At 41.1% G+C, this 23,455-nt stretch overlaps 1 protein-coding gene across 4 annotated transcripts in view; it reads right to left on the bottom strand.

Annotated features, from left to right (window-relative positions):
• DOCK1 (dedicator of cytokinesis 1) overlaps positions 1 to 23,455 on the bottom strand; it is a 347,244-nt gene that overhangs the window by 284,916 nt on the left and 38,873 nt on the right. For 3 of the 4 annotated variants that reach the window (XR_014548912.1, XM_083616828.1, XM_083616827.1), the window contains exons 2-10: positions 22,856 to 22,939; positions 15,818 to 15,858; positions 14,142 to 14,197; positions 10,886 to 10,982; positions 9,411 to 9,559; positions 5,702 to 5,837; positions 4,823 to 4,980; positions 3,901 to 3,982; positions 1,930 to 2,065 (exon numbers count right to left, since the gene is read on the bottom strand). Coding sequence is in view for 3 of the 4 variants with exons in the window: in XM_083616828.1 (XP_083472954.1) it covers positions 1,930 to 2,065; positions 3,901 to 3,982; positions 4,823 to 4,980; positions 5,702 to 5,837; positions 9,411 to 9,559; positions 10,886 to 10,982; positions 14,142 to 14,197; positions 15,818 to 15,858; positions 22,856 to 22,939 (939 nt within the window). In the remaining variant the exon portion in view is untranslated. Of the gene's footprint in view, positions 1 to 1,929; positions 2,066 to 3,900; positions 3,983 to 4,822; positions 4,981 to 5,701; positions 5,838 to 9,410; positions 9,560 to 10,885; positions 10,983 to 14,141; positions 14,198 to 15,817; positions 17,023 to 17,440; positions 21,631 to 22,855; positions 22,940 to 23,455 lie in introns of those variants that run through there. The other variant, XM_083616829.1, reaches the window with a different exon arrangement.

Below are 23,455 nucleotides of genomic sequence, written 5' to 3'. Positions count from 1 at the left end.
CAGCCACTGGTACCTGGATGTTTGTGGATAAATGTCCTGTTTAAGTATACTGTAAGGATCTAATGCACTAAAACCAGTCATCCATTCCCTTACACCAGAGCCATGCTGTCGTAACTTTCAGTATCAATATATTCTCTTCAAGCAAAGTCCTTAACATCATATTCCATCTTTTTTCAACTCTTCCAAATGGGAAACTCAGTAATGAAAACAAATCCAGTACATTTCTTCAACTTGGTGCAGGAAGAGTAGGGATCAAGTCCAGCTTTTTGGATCACTGTAGTAAAGGAGTAGAGGGGTAATTTGTCCACCTTTCGTCCCCATGTTGCACTCAGCTCTCACCTATGGCTCTTAGAAGCTGTCAGCATACAACAGCAGCCACACCCTGGGAATGGCTTCGACTGGCCAGCTAAACAAAGTGGGGGGTAACTGATGGGTCTCAAACCCTCCGTGAGTTAAGGACTTCCCCTGCATGTGAAGACAGATTCTGGTGGATTGAACAGACAAGACTCATTGTCAGTCCAACTGTCAAGAAGACGGTTATTGCATGTGCTGTAGAGGGAAATGAGGGACAGAGGGGGCTCATCAGCCTGGGAAGGAGAACTCTGATCCTAAATCTCTGCTGCCTTGCAGCTATACTCGTTCACAAGAAAGTCTTTGGGAGTAAACCCTGAGGAAAAATCTGTACCCACTGCCTTGTGGGACATCTTCAGGAGAAGAAAAGGCTAAGGCCCACACAAATCTAGAGTGGAGTCTCTAAGACGGTTGGATGGTGTCTTGTAGGCCTCTTGCTGGCAACACCTGCAGCCAACCTGGTGCCAAATTAATTGCTCTGTTTTCCTTTGGACCACCACAGCCAGGGCTCTTGTCATCTGGGGAGCCCATGCTTGCACCTCAGGGAGGTCACTACTCAGACCCTGAGATTATTCTCTGAGGCCCTTCTTTGCATGCCTCCTCCATGAGAGGCCAGAAGATGGCAACACGAGAATGGGCCTTCTCTGCAGTGGCTCCCCGTTTGTGGAATGCTCTCACCAGGGAGGTTCGGTTGGCACCTTCATTATATACTTTTGGGTGCCAGATGAAAACATCCCTCTTTAACCAGACCTTTGACTGATTGACATCCAATGCCCTTTTAAATATGCTATGGGAAGCGGGGATTACTGGGTTGTCTTTGTTTTTATTTTCATTATGTATTTTGTGGTTTTGATATTGTAATTTTATGTTGTGAACTGCCCTGAGCTCTATGGGTATAGGGCGGAATAACAACAATAACAACATCTAGAGGGCACCAGGTTGTCTATCCTAGCCCTGGTCAGTATCACATGATGATTCAGCTCTACCATCCCTATTAAATGCTGCATGCCATTTTCTGGAATCCTTATCCAGTTTCATACTGCATCACTTCTCCGCCCATCCCCTTCGATTCTGGGAAATTAGCACTTTACATTTTATGCAGCAAATATTATGTTTGCCATAGCTACCCTGCTTCTGCACTAGGGCTCTTCTGAAACAAATACAGTGGTACTTCAGGTTAAGAACTTAATTTGTTCTGGAGGTCCGTTCTTAACCTGAAATTGTTCTTAACCTGAAGCATCACTTTAGGTAATGGGGCCTCCCGCTGCCGCCGCCGCGCAATTTCTGTTCTCATCCTGAAGCAAAGTTCTTAAGCCGAGGTACTATTTCTGGGTTAGCGGAGTCTGTAACCTGAAACGTCTGTAACCCAAGGTACAACTGTATATAAACATGTGAAGGGCACATGTACATTCCTTGGCAAGCTGCAAATGATCTAGGCATAAAATTCAGTAAATATAACCAACAGGCTGAATAATTATTCTCAAAACTTCAATATGCCAAGTCAGCAGTTGTTCAATACCAAACAGCTGCTCTTACTTGCAGAACATTTTGACAGTGCACCTAAAGAGAATGGATTACCTGCTACGCCAAAAGGTCGCCGGAGCCCAGAGGTTAGCTTTCTTGTGTTGTTGTCTCTTAGTTCCATTCTGCCTACTCGTACGATCTGACAGACGAAACTGATTTTCTCTCTTTTCAGGTCTTTGCTGCCAAGGTCCTGGAAACGTTAAGTTTTCATACCTTTACTTTGCAAACTGCACTTACATTTCCACATAAGATTACATAAGAAGAAATATCTTTTGAGGTGCTAGAGAGAACAGAAAGCGACCATTTCCCATTATTAGTTACAATCTACCCCCTGTTAGAATGCCTCCCCCCTTCCAAAGCCAACAAATGCCTCTGGATTACATAAGAAGAAAGATTATTTGCTATTTAGCCTTCTCAGTTTGCCATTCCTTCAACCGTTATTTGCATGACAAAAAGTTTCATAACGATCAAGGAATACATTTACATGAAAATGTTTAAAATGACTAGAGAGTCCTGAACAATTCCTACTCATTTAAAAATGTATTTCCCACACAATAGTCAAAGAGTCTTCAGAAATGGTTCACATGACTTTTTTTTTCCCCAGTGCAAAAGCATCAAAAATCTTAGTGCCCTTAGCAGCTCAAAGAATTTCCTGCAGCATGTGTCAGAATTGAGCTAAAGCCACATGAAAGTCCATGTGGGTTGAAAAAGAACAAAACTAGGAGCAAGTGAAATACTGCCTATGAGACAGATATGGCCAATTAAAGCCATACTCGGATACTACAGGAGTGCTGTGCTGAAGTGTGTATACCAAGAAAGGAGGACCCTTTTTTTTAAAAAAAGTCCAAAAACTAAATCCCCTCAGGACATAATTCTCAGCACCCTATGCCAACAGTGAGCAGAGGGGAAAGTGGGTGGAATAACAGAGGTTGACCTTTGTACTAGGGCTAGGCGACATGTGGTTTGTGATATATCACCAGCTGAACATCACAATATACTGATATATCACAATGTCTGAAATAAGGATGGAGCTATGTAGAGTCATTGGCTTGATTCACAGTTTTTCCCACATTGTGATTTTTACATAGTACACACATACACATCATCATTTGTGATATATTGCCAGGTCAAAAACTATTAAACCAATATGGACGTCAAACCAGTTTTGGATGATATACTGCGCAGCCCTACTTTCTACTGTAGGCTACATTCCAGTGATTCAAAAGCCAGAGGTTTCTGCACTCACACTTCTCTATCCTCCATACAGGCAAGCATTAGTGCTCAAGGACATTTTATAGCTAAGTAAAAGCACTTGCGGGGGGTACAGAGAAGTGCTATTGAGGGGTGTGGCCTGGGAAGAGTCTCAAGGGCCACATTTGGTCTCTGGGTCTGAAGTTCTCTATCTGCAGTGCAGAGCCATGCGGTCACGTTTCTTCCTCCCCAATAACTATGTTCTGCATGTGGTTGTGTGAGCTCTTGCTCACCTGATCATTCAAGTATCCCAGTCATAGCATCGCTAGCTGCAAGCAGGAGCTTTCTGCTTACACAGCTGTGTGCAACATGTGGCTACCGAGAGAGGCCAGAGGGACACGGTAGGGCTAAAGCACAGCTTTGCTCCTTCCTGTATATACCTACGCTCTGGAAGCAAGAAATGCATGAACTTCTGTCTTTTCCTAACCCAGCTCCAGTCCTTGAAGGCAGAAGCTGGAAGGCAAACAATGCCCATTTCTGCACCAACCTGAGGCTGGTGTGCAGTCGGGCCAAAGGAGACTTTGGCAGGAGCATGGGAAACGGCACTATACCAGATCAGATTGTTGGCTGATCTAGCTCAGCACTGTCTTCGCTAGCAGCCAAGCAGCTCTCCAGTCTTTCCTAGCCCTGGAAATGCCAGGGACTGAACCAGAGGTTGAACCGGAGCCCTTTAGCAGTGCTCTGTCACAAAGCGATGGCCTTCCCCTGCTGGAGATTTCCTGTTGCCTCACAAACTATTAAAGCAATAGAATACCTCAAAAGTTGCAAACTTACCGTGAACACTGCTCGAAGATTATGTAATCTATCTATGTCTTTTGGAAGCCCAGAACTCGACCACCTCACCAGATAATTCTCACTGCGTAAATAAACATATCAGTTTATCAGCTACATCACAATTTTACAAGCAAAAGCTAAATATGTCACATTGTGACACATTAAAACCTGCATTTTAACAAGCATACAGAGATTCTACTCAGTCAATATTGCCTCTGTTAGACAACAGTGTTTTGTACATGTGTAACATACACAAGAACACACATTTAAGCAGTAACAGGAACTAGGAATACATGGATTTGTTTCATTTTACATTCCATTTGGGCTGCAGAAGAAATGTGCTCTGGGAGAGTAAGGAGAATCCTGATGGATTCCTGCCCGCCTTGCATTACAAAAAAGGGCATGTTATCTGAAAGCTGAAAGAATTTAAATGGGCTTCTGAAGTTCAAGGTTTAGATTTTCTGTATCAATTCACGGTGCCATTTTTCCAGATGCTTGTCAAAATGCGAGCACTAGGCCCATTTATACTTGTAAATGTGCTGTGTGCTTTACAGCCTTCGTCTTTGCTATCCTCAACAGGCATTTGTGATGTTCATCACTATAATTCCCACTTTAAAGGATTGAAGAGATAAATGCTGTACCCTCTCACTGAGAGGACTGCAATAGGAGTGTTTTGTGCGGCTCAGAAGAGAGCAGGGTGTTGAATGTATATCATGGGAACTCAAATTCTTTACTATCACCTTTTCTATATATCTTCAGGAAGATGTATTTCCCTGCCATTCACAAATAAAGTTTTTTTGGGGGGGTTAAAGTAAAGAGTGTATATTCATATGACTAGTCCTGTGCCTTTGGGATTAGGCAGTCTCTAAACTAAAATATAACAGTTAACAAAGCAAACAAAACATTCCCGTACAGCACTGACCTGATAAACTTGGATTCTAAAGGATCATACAAAGACATAAGGACCTCAGCATCTTCTCCGATTTTGCAGACAACGTTTTTCAGGTTTACAAACAAGGCAAACGAAGGTGTCGCAGCAAATTTGGCTTGCCTACTAATGTCAAGATTCTGCTTTTGAGACTGAAACAGGAGAGATTTTTTAAAGAACTTACCAAGTACTCTATGATGACTAAGAAACAAACTGACCCACCACGATACAAACATTTACATAAATCAAGCCCTGCAAATATTTGTGCATTTGGCTCCTGTTCTTAGCTCACTAATCTGCTCCCTTTCCACTCTCACTCCACGCATCTTTTATGTGTCATAGGCAGCATGCAACTAGGCTAGAAACTGACAGGGGGGTAAGAGAAGGATGGACAATTACAGGGTTGGCAGAGCTGCCTTTCTTGGTCATTTACAAGCAAGACATCCATACAGGCAAGTACCACATGCTGTGGTTGCTGCAAACCTTCTCTCTTCTCATTAGAAACAGTAGTCTCCCAGATCTAAAAGATTCAGAGAGGTAGGCAGCATAGCACTGTGAGGCTGATGCAGAGGCAAGGGAAGGTTCAGTTCACCAATTTTATCCTGTCCCAGGTGAGCAGACTAGTGACTAATTAAACCCTTGGAGGTTTTAAATCTATGATCTACGAATTCAAATGCTAAAAGCTACAGTGCCAACTAAAAAACTGCTTATGTTCTTTCAGGGCTGTAGCAAAGGCTATAGCCAGGAGAAATGTGCAATGTGTTTTTTGAAAACATAATCTTGAAAGCCATTCACAATCTAAATGTCATTGCTAGTCCTTAACACCATTTACACATTTCATAATGTATACTAGTATGCATTATGTTTTATTACTTTTTCTTCCAGCAGTCTTTCCTCCACTTGCTTGGAAGCTATTTCATGAGCTCTGAAAAGGCTGATGGTGCTGGTTTGCTCAGGATCCAATATATTGCCATCTTCGTCCCTTACCACTAGGTCTAAATCAAGAATTCTGTATGAAAAGGAAAACAACAGCAAGTGAATCAACAGCATTTTCTTATTAATCTGAACTAGACACAATTAAGCAGTTTGGTGCTTTAAAATACTCTGGCTTTTTAGACAAAGCTACAGGAAGATTCACAAATTCCCTGGTTTAAACCAAGATCAGAACCCAACCATTTACAGAAGCAGAAGGTGAATTCAAGGACTTTTCCAGATCTATGACACAAGTCTATGGTAAAGCTTAAATGAAGTTAGCTACCTCTGGTGTACTAATAAATAATAATAAATTTATTTATACCCCACTCTTCCCAGTTCAGAAAACCGGACTCAGGGCGGCTAACAACAAATTTAAAACACTTAACTGATGCTACAAAAAACAGCATAAAATACGGTATAAAACGTGAATAACAATAAAATCAAAAATCAAGGTAGGGGGGAAATCCATCCAATAAACATTAGATGATCATCAGGGCTAGCTGGCTAAATTAGTCCTATTTGGGCCAGCGAGGAGATCAGCGGAGAATTAGCTGTGGGATCCCAGAGTGGGAAATCTTCATAAAAGGGGGAGGGGGCGGGAAGGAAGGAAGGGGAATAAAAGATCAGGCTGAGTTCAAATTGAAACCAGGCGGAAGAGTTCTGTTTTACAGGCCCTGCGGAAGGAAGTTAAATCCTGCAGGGCCCTGGTCTCTTGGGACAGAGCATTCCACCAGGTCGGAGCCATCACTGAGAAGGCCCTGGCCCTGGTGGAGGATACTCTAACTTCCTCAGGGCCCAGGACTCTAAACTATGATTATTCATGGACCTCAAGGTCCTTTGCGGGGCATACCAGGAGAGGCGGTCCCATAAATACGAGGGCCCTAAGCCACAACTGAGAGAATAGGGTAGGGGAAAGGAACATATTAAGAAAAATAAAAGCTCTGCCTCAGAACTTCCAAGAGAAAACACAGTTAATTCAGAATTAGGTGGTAGCTCTCCTTCCAACAAGAGCAGAAACCTCTAACTGGACTCTGGGAAACAGGAGATCAATTTTTAAAGTTTCCAACATGCAGCTACTTAATTACTTCACAAATTACCACGAAATAAGTGTAACTAATAATAAAAAACCACCTTCTAAAATGTAATGGCTCCTCAATGGAGTTCAAATAAACAGATCTTCTCTAACTTTCCATATAATGGTCTTAAACCCTTCATTAAATTATCACTTCACATAACAGATGAGTGAAAAGGTGTTATCAAAAGCTGCTAATTGTTTGAGGCACCCTTAACAATAAGGATGCAGAATCCCTCCAATAGCCAGTCAGCAGTACTCATTTTACAACCCCCAAACCAATTGTATCTTCTATAAATATTTCACAAACAAAACTAAAATGCTGCTTTTATAATATGTCAGAAAAAAGGGAAGGAGAAACAAGTTGGTTCTCTATTAAGTGCATCAGAAATTTACTGAAAAAATGGCAAAGAACGCTTTATGTATTGAGTTATCTGATCTCAAGTAGTCATTTTTGTTTCACTAAGGGAAAACACAATACATAGCTACTCTGAAACAAAAATTGTGTTTGTTCTTTTATGGTATATATTGTACTCAGCCATCCAAGCACAATTCTCTTCCAATTCTAAATACAAAATTGCAATCATTTAATTAATGACTTTAGTCCATCGAAATACCAATGAATAAAGATACAGCAAACCCACAACTTATGTCTTATTTTACTTGTGTGTATTCAGTTTTATGTGCATGGCAAAAAAATAAAAAATATAAAAATGGGGAGGAAAACCCCACTTGGGTGGGGTTCTGGGAAAAATGACTTTGGCAATCCCACCTGCCATTGAGTCCAATGTGTTTAGACTCAATGCAATCTTGGCTTTGGGCACAATCACTGGAACATAACCTCTGCTTAAGTTGCAGGCTTATTGTACAATACAAGAAGTCCTATAATGTCTGATTTAGCACTGGGCAGTTCCTTTGCCAAATGTAAAAAATGAAATAGTCAACAAATAATATTGACAACTTGTGGTTAATTGATTACAAATCATATCTTGGACTATAAATCTTGTATGATATAATAATGTTAGGAGGGTTGCAAATCATTTGTAGCCAGTCTTCAAATGTTTAAGTAATCTATCCAGAGCCACCTTACCCAAATGTTTGTTATTGCAATTGGAATTTGAATCAATTAATTGGTGAAAAGTTAGTAAGCTTAAGCACAAAAGTTACAAAATCAGCAGTACATCTCCAGCTTCAAATACTGCACACAGCCTTCACTTAACATTTGAATGCAAAAAAAAAAAAGGTCTCAAGGTAATCTTCTTAGGTAATATTTTTTACAAACATTCACTACAGAAAGCATATATTGAAACTGACGTGGCTGTTTCTCTTAATTTGAGTTAGTAAGTCCCAATGAAGGAGCCCTCAAAAACACTATGTTTCACCCAAACCTGATGTTAAAATCCGCTCTCTTAACAAGTTTGGCAAAATACTTTCAATATCTATAATTATTTAACAGATCCAATTTCTGGCAAAACTTTTTTGTCCCAATTCCTATTTGCTGCAAAAAAAATATTGACTGGTATGTTAGTTTTTGCTGCCTTGGAGCAAATTTGCTAGCCAAATCTCAGCCCTTTGGTAAAGAGAGGTTAGATTGTACTCTAGCAATTTATTTGGACAGTAAGTAACGTGAAACATACATCTCTAATACGGAGGACTGGAAGCTTTCTTCGAAAAAAGTAAGAGTGAGAACAGACATGAAATTTTCAATAGGTTGGAAGTGGTCTGAACACAGATTTGTTCCATTCCAAGACATTTCTTTTCAGAGCACCGAGTGTTCAAACCAATCCCATCATATCAAAAACATTACATCTGTCTTCACCTTAAAGTTCAGACTCTCTCAGTTCTAAGATTAAAAGAACTTCCAAGGGTGAAAACCAGCATAACATTTATACCTTAGTAGGGCTGAGTTGGAAATGAACTCATTGTGTTTAAACTCAGCACACATTTCCTCTCAAGTTCTGAAAATACCAACTTTTCACATTTGCAAGAGAAGCCAGTTATGAATAGGGGACTGCAAATCTTTTTATTTCATGTCTGCCTTTACCTTCAGCACCTTTACATTCTTACAGCCAAGGAAGAATATGTAATGGCTAATTAATAATACAGTCCTAATCATAGAATTGAAGGGTTGGAAGGGACTAATAAGGAATTCAGGTGCTGAGTTATGACCGCTACATAGCCAAAATGAGGTTTTGGAGAAACGAAACGTCAGCTTGGGGAAACCCTAAGGTTTACAGAAGCTGAAAAAAATATAGGGGGGGGGCTAAGAAGCCAACCCCCCCAAATTATCTAATTAAGACTGCACATGATCAGTGGTCACAGAATGCCATGTCTGTCTGTCAGGAGCAGAAAGCCCAAGGCAAGGCAAAATGAAATGGATTATCGGGGGGGGGCATGACTGGTAGACTAGAACATTGAATGGGAGTACTCCACAGTGCAACAGTTTCTTGCAGGTTTATACAAGTTATATGCATATAACTTCTACGTACGAAAGGAAAAAAGAAAAGGCTGTGCATTTCAAACAACATCACAAACCTGTTTCCGTAGTCAATTTTGGCAGTGACTTTCTTTTTAAGTTCCTTGAGCTCATCCTGGGGTAGGGTTCCAGAGAGTATTTGTGACCTCCATTCAATAAGATCATATATCATGTGCCTTACATTATGGAACATTTCTCTGTTATCTTGCTGTAAAAGAGGAAAACAGTACGCATTTAGTTCTGTTATACTTCATTATGAAGAAGACTAATAACAGCCAAAGTGGTACAGCAGCAAAAGTGCTGGGAGTTGGATTTAAAAAATAATAATAAACAAGTATCGATTCAGTATTCTGTTTTTATCCTCGGGGTGCGAATGCTATTGGACCTGCCTCTCAGCCTCCTACAGCCTTGCAATGTGGGTAAACTGTCCGCCTTGCAAGGCATTTGGAGCTTTCTCTGCCTAGCCTCCAAGCCCAGAAAAGGTGATGGGAATCTGCAATTTAAGAGCTTACCAGACTGAGGAAAGACCATGAGGCTGAAGAAGAGTATCTGCACCCGCACTCTGCCCCATAAGCTGCCAGGTTCCCAAAGCAGCATGAAGGCAGCATGCAGGCATATTCCTCAGATACAATTTGGGAAGGGGCTTGCCCACTCTGGGGAGGTGGTTTAAGTTTTATGCACTTCTGCTTACCACAGAGTCGTCCCCCCAATCCCCCTGGACCTCCCTTTCATTCGTGGGTGGCCCAGTTTAGAACACAAAGTTGTCAGCACTCAGCTCTTGAATTCAGCATTAGCAGGAGCAAGTGTAGTCAGAGGCTGGAATTTATAACTACTGTAGGTCTGTTTGCTTCTTCAGAATGGTCAAAGTAGTTTTTAAAACACAACTCGGAGAAACCACACCGATGCAAAAGTGAATTTTCTCAGTTCCTTACATTTGGGTACACATTTGCAGCAACACAAGGAAATACTCAGGAACAATATTATATACACACACAAACATGTTAAATGCATGCAGGTGTGCTCAGCCAAATGCATGTGTGAATCAATAACAGAATGAAAATTATAAGCATTCTGGCAACCCAAATTTCTAGAAGGAATGGGGGAAGAAAGAGAATGGCCTTTTTGTTCATATAGAGACATATGAGGTTGCCATATACCATTTATCAAATCTACTGATCCATCTACCCTAGAACGGTTGACTCCAACTCACGATCGCTCTCCACTCCACTTGAGACAGCTGCTCAAGTTTCTTTTTAAACACAAGATGGTGAGAATGGAACCTGGGAGCTTTGACAGGCAAAGTCTGCATATAAAAGGAGTGCCAATCTGGCCAGCGAGCCCAATTTGATCCATAGGCCAGAGGTTCCCCACTGCTGGTATAGACCCTTGAGCTACTGGCACCATAGCCATTGGAATATTTTTAACTGGTGTATGTAGCTTGGCTGATTTTGTGAACTGAGCTACAGGCTTTTCCAAGGACCAACGGTACAGGACCCTCGAAAATGAATTATCTTAGGAAGCCTTCTATACTTACAATATAGAGCTGCCGCCATATTGTAGACCATTCCCGTAGCGTGGTGGTAACCTCCTGAATGAGTGGTAGTTCGCTGGGTATAACAGTTTCATGTTGTCTAAGAAGCAAGCCAACATAGAATGTCATTCATATGGAAGAAGAGGAAAAAAGGAGGGGAAATGTAATTGCATCCTAATTACATCAGCTGTTAGATACCAACGCTGAATTGTGATGTTCTACACAACCTACCCAATTCTTTTTGGTTTAAAAACTCATAATCACAACTTTTTTTAAAAAAAATCATTTCCAACATTATAAAATGGGTACACGCTTGAGAGAGTAAGCATTTGGTATTCATAAGCACACACACACAAAAACCAGCCAATTGCACATCACCTGTCATTACAAGGGATTCTGTTCAAACCCAAACACTGCTAGTTTCAAGGACAAGAAAAGCTATTTTGCAAGTCCTCAGTGTTTGCGCCTCTAAATTACTACATTTAAATAACGCATCATCTGAGTACTATACAACTACCATACTACACAGTATGTCTAAAGTATGGTGCTTACTGAAGGAGCTATGCAATCAGTCAGGAAGGTGTCATTATGCAGTAATCAAATGATTAGCGCTTTCATAATTTACATATTTAAAAAGGCATAAAAATAAACCAGGCACAGAAGAATGGTTATTTTACATTCAGGCTTGTATCTGGCAAAGTTTTGTTTGTTTGTTTGTTTTAATCTTATACTTTTTGCTTGATGGTTTTTTTTAACCCTTGCCAGCTAATGGGATTTCTGTAGACCCCAGTGACTGTTTAAATCATCTGTAAAACTTATCTTGGGCAAACCTGAACCACTTCCTACTCCATACAGCCCTCAGGAACTATGGAGTGAGCTGTCCTGCAGTATTTTATCACAGCCCCTTTCCTTTTTATTTTTTATTTTATATTTAACTTACTTAGCCAGGAGTCCTCCAGATTCCCACCAGCCCCAGACAGCATGGTCAATGGTCAGGGATGACCAGAGGTGGGAATCCAGCCCAAGGGCAACACATTAGCTACCTCTGTATTAAAGTATTGGGATCTGGTGTATTCCTATTGAAATCATGGCATCAGAGCCAGAAGGGACCCCATGGAAACTACTAAACATCTAAACTAGCTGAGGTCCAGCAACTTCTCAAAATCAGATGCATAAAGTAACTTTAAATTTATCAAATAGGCAAAATGCTACTTTTGTGCTTATACTACTGCAGAAGCACTGAATCATATTTGTGTGTGTGTGTGTGTGTGTGTGTTATTTTAATCTTGTACATTCCAGTGCAAATGCACACATATGCACACTACAGAGCAACTCGGGGGTCCACTGGACCCAAAGAGTAAATCTTACCTGAGCGGTTTAATTCCACTCCATGTTAACACAGGCGTTATTATTCTCATAATGCAAACTTTCAACACTGATTTCAGCCTTTATTAGGGTGCTGGGATAGACTGTACCACCTCAATTATCTACCATGTGTCCTATTTTTCACCTATATGATTTTATGTATCTGCTTTGTTGTTATTTTTTCTCTTCTGTTACAAGCTCCCTGATTTACGTATAGAGTTTCCTCTTCTATAGTTCTGTGTTCCTTTCAGAACAACTGGATTGGAGTATAAAGTTTTAAATCAAAGACACAGTGTGTACCGTATGCCATCTCAGTCAGAAGTAGATGCCAGCTGCTTTGACAGACACATGTGTCCAGAATCCTGGGATGGCAGCACAAGCAACAGCTTTTAGCCTCTTCTGCAGTCCCCAGGATTAATCTCCAATCTATGTTTTCCTGTCACAATCCCAATTATTCTGTCTCTCTTAAGCTATCACGTCTCACCAACACTTCCTGTGACTATCAGGGACAAGGTCCATGTGCTTGGCTGATCTTTTCGGTCAGCCACTTAAGAGGAAGTCCACTGTGTTACAGTCTACAAGCCCATGGAACCCTGCTATTTCACACAGAACTGGCAGAAAAAGGCACAAGCAAATAACAGCTGAAGCTAGAAAAATATTGCTTTGAAAACACTCTTCTCACATCAATGAGACTTTCCTTACAAACATAAAAAATGTCATAAATCCTCTCAAACATTGAAATGAACTCAAAATGGGTTTCAAGAGAGTTATTGGGTAAACTGGCCGTTATCTTTTCTTTTTTTCATTTTTTTATTGATTTTCCAAAATTTTTTAGACAAACAAACAAACATATATCTTAACTGTACTTAATCCAATCTTAATAACATTGTTAAGTGACTTCCTCGAATCTCCCTGGCTGAGTTTCAGTGTATATCATTGTAACAGTTTTCCAAAACCAATTTTCCCATAAAATTAACTTAATCACTTAACATCTTTCTTTCTTTCTTTCTTTCTTTCTTTCCATCTTATCTTTAAACATATTATTCTCTAACATTACATATTTAAATCCTAAGCCTATCTGGTATTTGCAAGTTTTTCCAATTAAATTATCTTAACATATTTAACTAAATAGTCTTTGAATTTCATCCATTCCTCCTGGTACTCCTCCTCCTCCTAGTCGCAGACTCTTCCAGTCAGGTCAACTAGCTCCGAAAAGTCCATCATCTTCATCTGCCATTCCTCCACTGTTGGGACTTCTTGTGTTTTCCGATTCTTAGCTAACAAAATTCTAGCTGCAGTTGTGGCATACAAAAACAATCTAACATCTTTCTTGGGCAATTCCAAACCTGTTATTCCAAGAAGAAAGGCCTCTGATTTCTTAATAAATGTATATTTCAACATTTTTTTCATTTCATTATAAATCTTCTCCCAGAAGACTTTCACCTTGGGGCAGGTCCACCACATATAATAAAAGATACCTTCTTTTTCTTTATATTTCCAGCATAAATTATCACTATAATGATATATCTTTGCCAATTTTACAGGGGTTAAGTACCATCTATACATCATTTTCATAATATTTTCCTTTAACACCGTACAATCAGTGAACTTAACCCCTTTCCTCCACAATCTCTCCCAATCTTCAAACAACTGGCCGTTATCATTCATGCTTTCATTCAACTAGTTATCTCAAAACCACTGCTACCGTACTGATTCACATAAACCCTAGACCACAAAGAAGTGTGATTGTCCATTCTCTACTTGTTCCTTTGCCCCCACCTAATCTTTGAAAGAATAAACCTTAGACTTAATTTCCTGTGCATCGTCATTTATTTATCTAATGTGCAAAGGAGCCATTATGAAAATATTTTCATCTGTTAATTTTGTAACTTACCCTTTTCCTTCAACTATTGCTTCCTTAAGCTGTATATAGGAGGAGGGAAATATACCCTTAAACAAGAAAAATAAATGTATTATTGCTGGAGGAGGGGGTTCTGAATGACCAATAAAGTTCAGAATTACATTTCATTAAATGTTACATAGTTATACATCCCTGAAAGATGATTTATAATTATAAGAACAAGCTTGGGGAAGCCAGGGGGGGAGGAATTCAGAAGTATTTACTTTCACTTTATACTAACTAGACGAGGTTAGCATTGTACGTGAACCCAACTAACTGGTTTAATCATAATCATAGTTACTTGAAACAAACCTGTTTTCAATCATGGGGCATTTCAATTAACAACAGCTTGAGGTTAGGACAGAATGCTGAACTGTCATTAACTGAAATCTAAACCAAAAGCTTCTGATATTCTCATGGGAGGACCATTATTAGAAGAGCAGAGGGGAAGTAGGATGGTACATATATTGATCAGTGGTGGACCTTGGGGTCTCAAATTTCAGCAGAGGCCTGTGTGATGCCAAAATTCAATGCCTGCTACCCCACTGCTCATGCGCCATTCTAAATACAGTGGTACCTCAGTTTCCATCCCGGAAGTCCGTTCTTAAACCAAAACCATTCTTAAACCGAGGCGCACTTTCCCTGATGAGGCCTCCTGCTGCCGGTGCCCTTCCACTGTTCAGATTCCATTCTTAGACCAAGGTAAAGTTCTCAAACCAAGACACTATTTCCGGTTTTGCAGAGTTTGTGAACCAAATCGTTCTTAAACCAGACTGTTCTTAAACTGAGGTACCACTGTAATAGAAGTAAAATGAAATACAGTGGAACCTCGGGTTGCGGAGGTAATCTGTGACGGAGGCACATCCGCAACCTGCAGCGTTTGCATCCTGAAGCGCCGCATCTGCGCAGCTGCCAGTGCGATTTGGCACTTCTGCGCATGCGCAAAGCGCAAAGAACAGACCTCCAGAATGAATTAAGTTCTTAACCCGAGGTACCACTGTAGCGCCTAGGTCAGCCAACAAGGTGAGTTCAGCTGACAGGATTCCTATAAACTGCCCACTTACATTTGAAAGAGAAGCTACTGAAACTCAATTTTAATATTAATTAAAATTAAAATTCACAACCAGCAAGTTATAAACTATTCCTCTTACCAACCTACAGTGGTACCTCGGGTTAAAAACTTAATTCGTTCTGGAGGTCCGTTCTTAACCTGAAGCACCACTTTAGCTAATGGGGCCTCCCGCTTCTGCCGCCATGCCGCCACCACACGATTTCTGTTCTCATCCTGAAGCAAAGTTCTTAACCCAAGGTACTATTTCTGGGTTAGCGGAGTCTGTAACCCGAAGCATCTGTAACCTGAAGCATCTGTAACCCGAGGAACCACTGTATTTCTATAAACAAAATATGTAAGTATGTGTGAAGGCTAACCACCACCCATTTTTGTAGTGAAAGACAGAAAATATCACAAAGCTACTTATTGTTTTTCAAAAAGCAAATTCTATTTCGAAGCAACCCATTATTTTAACAGCATTATCCACAAACTTTTTTCTAATTTGCCTTTCAGTAAAAAGTTTCGAAAGCAAACAGAATATCTTAAGTAGTTACTATGAAAAACCTAAACCATCAGACACAAAAAAAGGAATTTGCTACTATGGAAACGAAATACTTACTTTTTTGGATTTTTTCCTTAAAGTATAACCTCTGTACCAACCTAGAAGAAAAGATTTCTTAATAAACTTTTATAAACTAATTGGTAGACAACATATACCCACAATCCACACACATCTTCATACAATTCTTTGTAATACATAGTATACAATTTATATACAATTCATTGTATATATTACAATTCATAAATGGCATCAATCCCACATAACCAGTCCTTCAAAAGTGGTATACAACCGTGATAGCCACCCATGGTGCAATTAGCATGTCAGTTTTTCAATCCACAAATGGCGTCTTCCTCTTTTATAACAGTGAATTTGAATGCTTGGTCCCAAGTAGTTTAGTGGCTCAAATGCCAGTACCAGCACTCTGAACTTGACTCAGAAGTGAATAAACAGCCAGTGCAGCTGGTGCAGAACTGGAGTAAAATGGTACAAAGGCTTTGACCCAACAAACATCCAGGCTGCTGCATTCTGCACTAGCTGACACATCCAAAACAGCCTTCAAAGGAAGCCACACAAAAAGCACATTACTATAATAATATAATATAATTTGTTATTTATATCCCACCCACCTGGCTGGGTTTCCCCAGCCACTCTGGGCGACTCCCAATAGAATATTAAAAACACGAGAAAACCTCAAACATTAAAAACTTTCCTAAACAGGGCTGCCTTCAGGTGTTTTCTAAAAGTCAGGTAGTTTAACCTGGTATAACCACAGGATAACTAGAATACTGTATACAGTCCTACATATAGCCGCATCATATACTTATATAAGTGGCACTGCAATACCCACCATCTACCAGAAGTATAAAAGAATGCTTTTCACCTGACCATATATGTATGGTCAGTCCAGTGGTCTGATTACTAGCACTAAAAACAGCTTGAAACATCCAGTCATTAGTGTTTATGCATTTAAAAATGTCTTTTATTTGCCTTGAGCCTTCTGATGGTGATTGGTGGCCAATCCCAGTGAACAGAGCATGGATTTGCCACATTGCTGCATGCAAGACTCTACTATGCACCTGGTGTAGACATTTCTGAAAGCAGCTTAAATATTTGCTGCTCATGGAAGTGGTCTGTTTGTGTGAGTAGTGCAATGTGTGATATGCACAGATGTTCATGTTTCCAGTCCTGTGATTTAGAAAAACCAATAAACCACCACTATTAGCCATTTTGTGTGCTTAATCTAGCTGCTGCTGCTGCTGCTACTACTACTACTATTACTACTACTATTTCTACATACCGTATTTTTTGCACCATAACACTCACTTTTTTCCTCCTAGAAAGTAAGGGGAAATGTCTGTGCGTGTTATGGAGCGAATGCCTGCGGGTGGCGGGGGGGATCTGCTGCAGTCGTGAGCAGAGGATCCATGGTTCCCCTTCCTTCCCTCCTCTGCGGTTACAAAGCATGGAGCCACATGGATCCTCAGGATTTTTGCATTGGGCTACTCCAAACTGTCAGATCACATGTCTGTGGCCACAGCATGAACCACAAAAATCATATATCCACTATTTCGTTTAGAATATTTTTTTCATTGTTTTCCTCCTCTAAAAACTACGTGCGTGTTATGGTCTGGTGCGTGTTATAGAGCAAAAAATATGGTAAATCTGTATGCCACCCTAGACCTACTACTACTACTACTACTACTACTATTTCTACATAAATCTATATGCCGCCCTAGACCTGTAGATCTCAGGGCAGTTCACAACATAAAATTACATTTTTTTAAAAAAAACACACACAAAAGTACACTATAAAAATAAGGACAAATAAACCAATAATCCTCCCTTCCACAACACGTATAAAAGGGCACCGGATGTCCATCAGCCCAAGGCCTGTTTAAAGAGGAACGCTTTCGCCTGGCGCCTAAAAGTGTATAATGAAGGTGCCAACTAAACCTCCCTGGGGAGAGCATTCCACAAATGGGAAACCACCACAGAGAAGGCCCATTCTCATGTTGCCACTCTCTGGACCTCTCGTGGAGGAGGCACATGAAGAAGGGCCTCAGAGGATGATCCAAGGATCCAGGTCAGTTCATATGGAGAGAGGCGGTCCTTGAGGTATTGCGGTCCTGCACTGTTTAAGGCTTTATATACAATCATGTATATATTGGCTTTTCTGTGAATGGGTGCAATAAAAATTTCTTTCAACCCTACAGGGCAGCCTTTCCCACGCCTGTGTCTTCAGATCTTTGTTGGACTACAACTCCCATCATCCACGACCAGTGATGCTGCCATCAGGATGATGGGAGCTGTCTCTGCCTCTCCCCCCCCCCCCCCCCGCTTTTTATCCTGCAGTCCTTTTGACTGTGAAACAGCCTGGTGGGCAGGAAAGAAGAGAGCCTATATCCTTTCTCAGGTATATGTGAGTAATTAGCTGAGGCAGACAGCCCCTCTACATAGCCTGCACAAAAGCATGGTTTTAATGGGAAGAAATTAGCGGTGTAGATACATAATGAAACAGAGTAGTCGTTTTTTATAATCTTTGTTGTAAAATTTGTCTGTGGCCTCTCCAGAGGATCAGTGGGTGGGGGAAAGGACCCATATTTACTGAGAATGACAGACAGAGCAGTTTACAATGCAGGTTTGCTTGCCAGTTTTGTGCTGAATTGGTTAGAGTTTGTATGGAAGTTTCCGCCCAATTTGGCGCAGCGCTATCACTCTTTTTGAATGACTATTATGTGTGATTGGTGTTTTTTGTTTTTGTTCTTTTGATTAAACAGTCACACTAAACCAGAATAGGCTTGGTAGCAATAAAAGCACGTAATGCTTGCAGATGTGTTGTGGATCGGGGGGGGGGGCAGAGTGAACGAGAAATTACCTCTTTGTTTCCCTGCAATTACATCCTGCCTCCACAAATGTGAGAGATGTTTTGATGGGCTGAAATAATTATACTACAATGGGGTTGTCAGTGGGGAAGATTTGTAAAGCTAGATGAAGAAGGGGGAGATGTGCTTATGGCACCTTTACTCCCAAGTGCTTTGGAGAAGGGACATTTGCACTGCTGTAAAGGTAAAGGTAAAGGGACCCGTGACCATTAGGTCCAGTCGTGACCGACTCTGGGGTTGCGGCGCTCATCTCGCTTTATTGGCCGAGGGAGCCGGCGTACAGCTTCCGGGTCATGTGGCCAGCATGACTAAGCCGCTTCTGGCGAACCAGAGCTGCGCACGGAAACGCCGTCTACCTTCCCGCCGGAGTGGTACCTATTTATCTACTTGCACTTTGACGTGCTTTCAAACTGCTAGGTTGACAGGAGCAGGAACCGAGCGACGGGAGCTCATCCCGTCGTGGGGATTCGAACCGCCGACCTTCTGATCGGCAAGCCCTAGGCTCTGTGGTTTAACCCACAGCACCACCCGCTGTAGGCAATACAAAAAAAAACACACCCAGCCAACAAAAACAAAAACCAACTTGATAAAATCTACTAACTTAAATATACCTATCCAGTCATCAGCAAATATATTTGTTTCAGTTCCTGTGATGCTAATCAGACAAACAGGTTTATCTGCTCTACCTGTGTTATAAGGCACATAAAGGTGTAGAAAGTGCTGCCGGGTGCAGCTCATCAAAAGTAGAAGAGGAGGAGGAGTTTGGATTTGATATCCCGCTTTATCACTACCCTAAGGAGTCTCAAAGCGGCTAACAATCTCCTTTCCCTTCCTCCCCCACAACAAACACTCTGTGAAGTGAGTGAGGCTGAGAGACTTCAGAGAAGTGTGACTAGCCCAAGGTCACCCAGCAGCTGCATGAGGAGAAGGAGGGAAGCGAACCCGGTTCACCAGATTATGAATCCACCACTCTTAACCACTACACCATGCTGGCTCTGTAAAGTAGGTTTATAAGCATCTGTCTAGCTGTTGGAACCGAGAGCTGCTCTGCACTGAGGGTAACTAAGAAAAGAAGGGAGAGATATTGAGCTGCAAAAGAGATTTTGTTTAGTGAAGGAGGTCTTGTTGCCTTTCTTCTAGGAATACTTGGCCCACCAAGGATACCTTTCCCAGACAAACAAACACAGGGTTACTCACTACATAGGGTCCCTATGTCTTCATTTAAACATCAAATCATAGTTCGAAGTTCTGGTATAAGAGCAATCTATGTTTTAAGCAAGCCAGTGTTTGCTGCCTTCAGGTGCAACAGCCAACTATGGTCAGTTTAGAAAATCTCTTCTCAGGTCCACTTTCACAGTTAATGAAAAGCCAGAGATTGACATTAAGTCTGAATGAAGAGTATACATCAATAGTTGAATTTATGCTGCTTCTCTATTTGCATATTTCATTGTCATGAGGCAGCATGCAACAGCTAAGCCTGGCTTTTGAAAATCGCATAAAACAAATGAGGTAGAGAGAGCATGCCTTTCACTATCAAGTGTGGTAGAGACCCCTTACTGTGCATTTTATGCAAGTAGTCTTTCTAGGGTTGTAAAGTGTCACTTGGAACAGCGCAACTGCATCCTTCATTTGTATCTGAAAAGGTCAGAGGAAAAAAGCTAGAGGAAGAGGAAGCAAACATACATATTGATGAGAAAGAAAATAAGGTCTCAGTCCTGAAAGGAGCAGGCAGGGAGCGGGGGAAGGGAGCGAATCAATAAAACTTATGCACCTGCAACTGTTAAGCAGCTGTGGTGTTTACTATTTACATCCAGGGGATTGAAAGCAGATCAAATATAAAGTCAGACAAGGAATGCTGAACGGTAGATAGAAATAAACACAGTAAATTCTTACTTTAGTTGTTCAAATGTCAGACAAGGACTGTGGAGACTTGGTTCAAAACTGAACTCCGCTATGAAGCTTACTGGGTTGCCTTGGGCCAATCACTCTCAGCCTAACTTACCTCACAGACTTCTGTGGGGATAAAACGGCAAGAATCCTGCCTTAAGCATCTTGGGGGAAAGGTGTGATATAAATACAAAATAAATATTAATAAAGGATTATATAGGTCAAAGACAACCTTCAAATATTTGGGGGGAAGAGGAGATTATACACATATCACTGTATATAAAAACTAATACTTCTTTAAATCCACTTCTTAGGAAACGTTCCCTGAATTCGGAAAACCTAATTAACTACGGGCCAGTTGCTAATTTCCCTTCCCTGAGCAAGGTTCTAGAGCAAATGGTCGCAGACCAAATCCAGGCACTTTTGGAAGAAACTGATTTTCTGGATCCGTTTCAATCAGGGTTTAGGCCCAGGATTGGAACAGAAACTGCTTTGGTAGCACTGTATGATCTCAGTCGAGAGAGAGACACAAGGGAAACATGTCCCTGTTAATTCTTCTCCACCTCTCAGTGGCTTTCCATACCATCGACCATGGCATCCTTCTCAAGCGACTGTCCAAACTAGGGGTGTGTGGCACCGCTTTGCGTCGTTCCCAGAGGGTGTTGCTTGGGGAATGCTTTTCAACCCCATGGAGCCTTCAATGTGGGGTTCCACAGGGCTCAATCCTATCCCCTATGTTGTTTAACATCTACATGAAACCACTGGGTGGGGTTATCCGAAGGTTTGGAGTATACTGTCAGCAGTATGCTGACATCACTCAGCTCTATTTCTCCTTTACATCTGCAGATGAGGCAGTAGAAGTGCTGGACCAATGTCGCGCCTCGGTAATGGACTGGATGAGAGCCAACAAACTGAAGCTCAATCCAGATAAGACGGAGGCATTGCTAGTGGGTGGTTCCCTAGACCGGATGGGTGGGAGATCGCCTGCTCTTGATGGGGTTACACTTCCTCTGAAGGAGCAGGTTTGTAGCTTGGGGGTACTCCTGAATCCTTTGCTGTCACTCGAGGCTCAGGTGACCTCAGTGGCCCAGAGTGCCTTCCATCAGCTTTGGTTGGTTGCCCAGCTATGCCCCTATCTGGACAGGGATAGCCTAACTACTGTTGTCTATGCCCTGGTAACCTCAAAGTTAGATGGCTGCAATGCATTATACGTAGGGCTGCCTCTGAAGACAGTTCAGAAGCTGCAGCTAGTGCAGAATTCAGTGGCCAGGTTGCTCACCAGAGCAAGACGGCTTGAGCATATTACACCGATCTTGGTCAGACTGCACTGGCTACCAATTAGTTTCCAGGCCCAATTCAAAGTGCAGGTTTTGACCTATAAAGCCTTGAACAGCTCAGGACCGCAATACCTCAAGGTAACCTCTTTCCATATGAACTTACCCAGATCCTGAGATCATCTTCTGAGGCCCTTCTTCATGTGCCTCCTCCTCGAGAGGGATGGCAACACGAGAACGGGCCTTCTCTGCAGTGGCTCCCTGTCTGTGAAATTCTCTCTCCAGGGAAGTTTGCCTGGCATCTTCATTATGCACCTTTAGGCACCAGGCAAAAACGTTCCATTTTAACCATGCCTTTGGTTGATTTGATTGACATCCTATGCCCTTTTTAAAATGGGGGGGTGTTAGGGGGAGGGGTTATTGGGCTGTTGTTGTTATTTTGATTATGGATTTTGTGGTTTTATATTTTGATTTTATTCTGTAAACCGCCCTGAGACCAGGGGGTATAGTACAGTGTATAAATTCAATACATAATAATAATAATAATTTACTTCATTTTGAAAGGGACGCAAATAAAATATTGGGGTTTTTTCTAGGACAGACCACACAGCAGAGACTTACAGTTTAGAAGATAAGTATCTTTTATATTTCAGCATTCAAAATTAACTCATTTTAATAGGACCTTGTATATTATCTGAAGTCTGAGGGTTTCTTAGGGATATCTTACCATTCTAACCGCTCAACAGATGCTACTAGAGATCCATACAAATTAAGCTGCACAAATATCAATCATTGTGGGGGGGGGGGGTTGCGGGGGGGGAGGGAGGGAAAAAGAAAAATTTGCATCTTAGAAAGGTTATTCTTCAGCTATCACAAGCCTGCTCGTTTAATGTGCAGTAACTGTTAATTCTTTGCCCATTTAAATACTTCAATATTTCATTAGATTTCAAAATAGAACTCATCTGCTAAAACAGGCAGGCGCATAAAACCCAAACACTGGCAGTCATGAAGGGAAGAATAATGGTTACGGAAGAAACATTTGTTCCACTTGCCTTCATGTGTCTCCAATATGTGGACGGTGTCTCCTATTTGTAAAGACAGCTCGTCTGGGCCCCTGGCATCATAGTTGTAGAATGCTAGAGGGAGGGAAAAGTCAAGTTTTTAGCATCAAAAATACTGCCAAAAGAAACCCACCAGCTAATTAGAAAAATTTTAAAAAAGTAACAGTTCAGTATTATTTTGTTGGCATAGCTGAAACCACTATCTGTGTATAAGAAGCCCCTCTGGAATTTAACCAGTGTAACTGCAGGTATCACCACTTTTCATTAAAAAAAAAATGATCACAAAGCAATTATGGATTGAATAAGCAGCATCTTCTCCCGTGTGTTCCTCCAAGAGAGGCTCATTCTATGGATTTGTCCTACCCCCTGAAACTTTGCAACGGAACACAGGATCATACAGAAAGAAGGAATGCTAAACGTATAAACTGGTCCTGTAGTATTTATTATTTACATTTTTAAAAAATGTGTATCTTACTTCTCCAACTTGTATCATGATGCTCAAGGTGACAAAGACCAACAAAAATTAAAACCACCATACAAAATGTTATATATGAAAAACAAGTTACATAAGTTTAAATTGTCAACAAGCAT

The sequence above is a fragment of the Podarcis filfolensis genome (genome assembly GCF_964270895.1).
Source record: "Podarcis filfolensis genome assembly, chromosome: 5".
Taxonomy (NCBI): domain Eukaryota; kingdom Metazoa; phylum Chordata; class Lepidosauria; order Squamata; family Lacertidae; genus Podarcis; species Podarcis filfolensis.
Note: the sequence above shows the minus strand (reverse complement) of the source record. Positions and strands in the feature narration are given on the sequence as shown.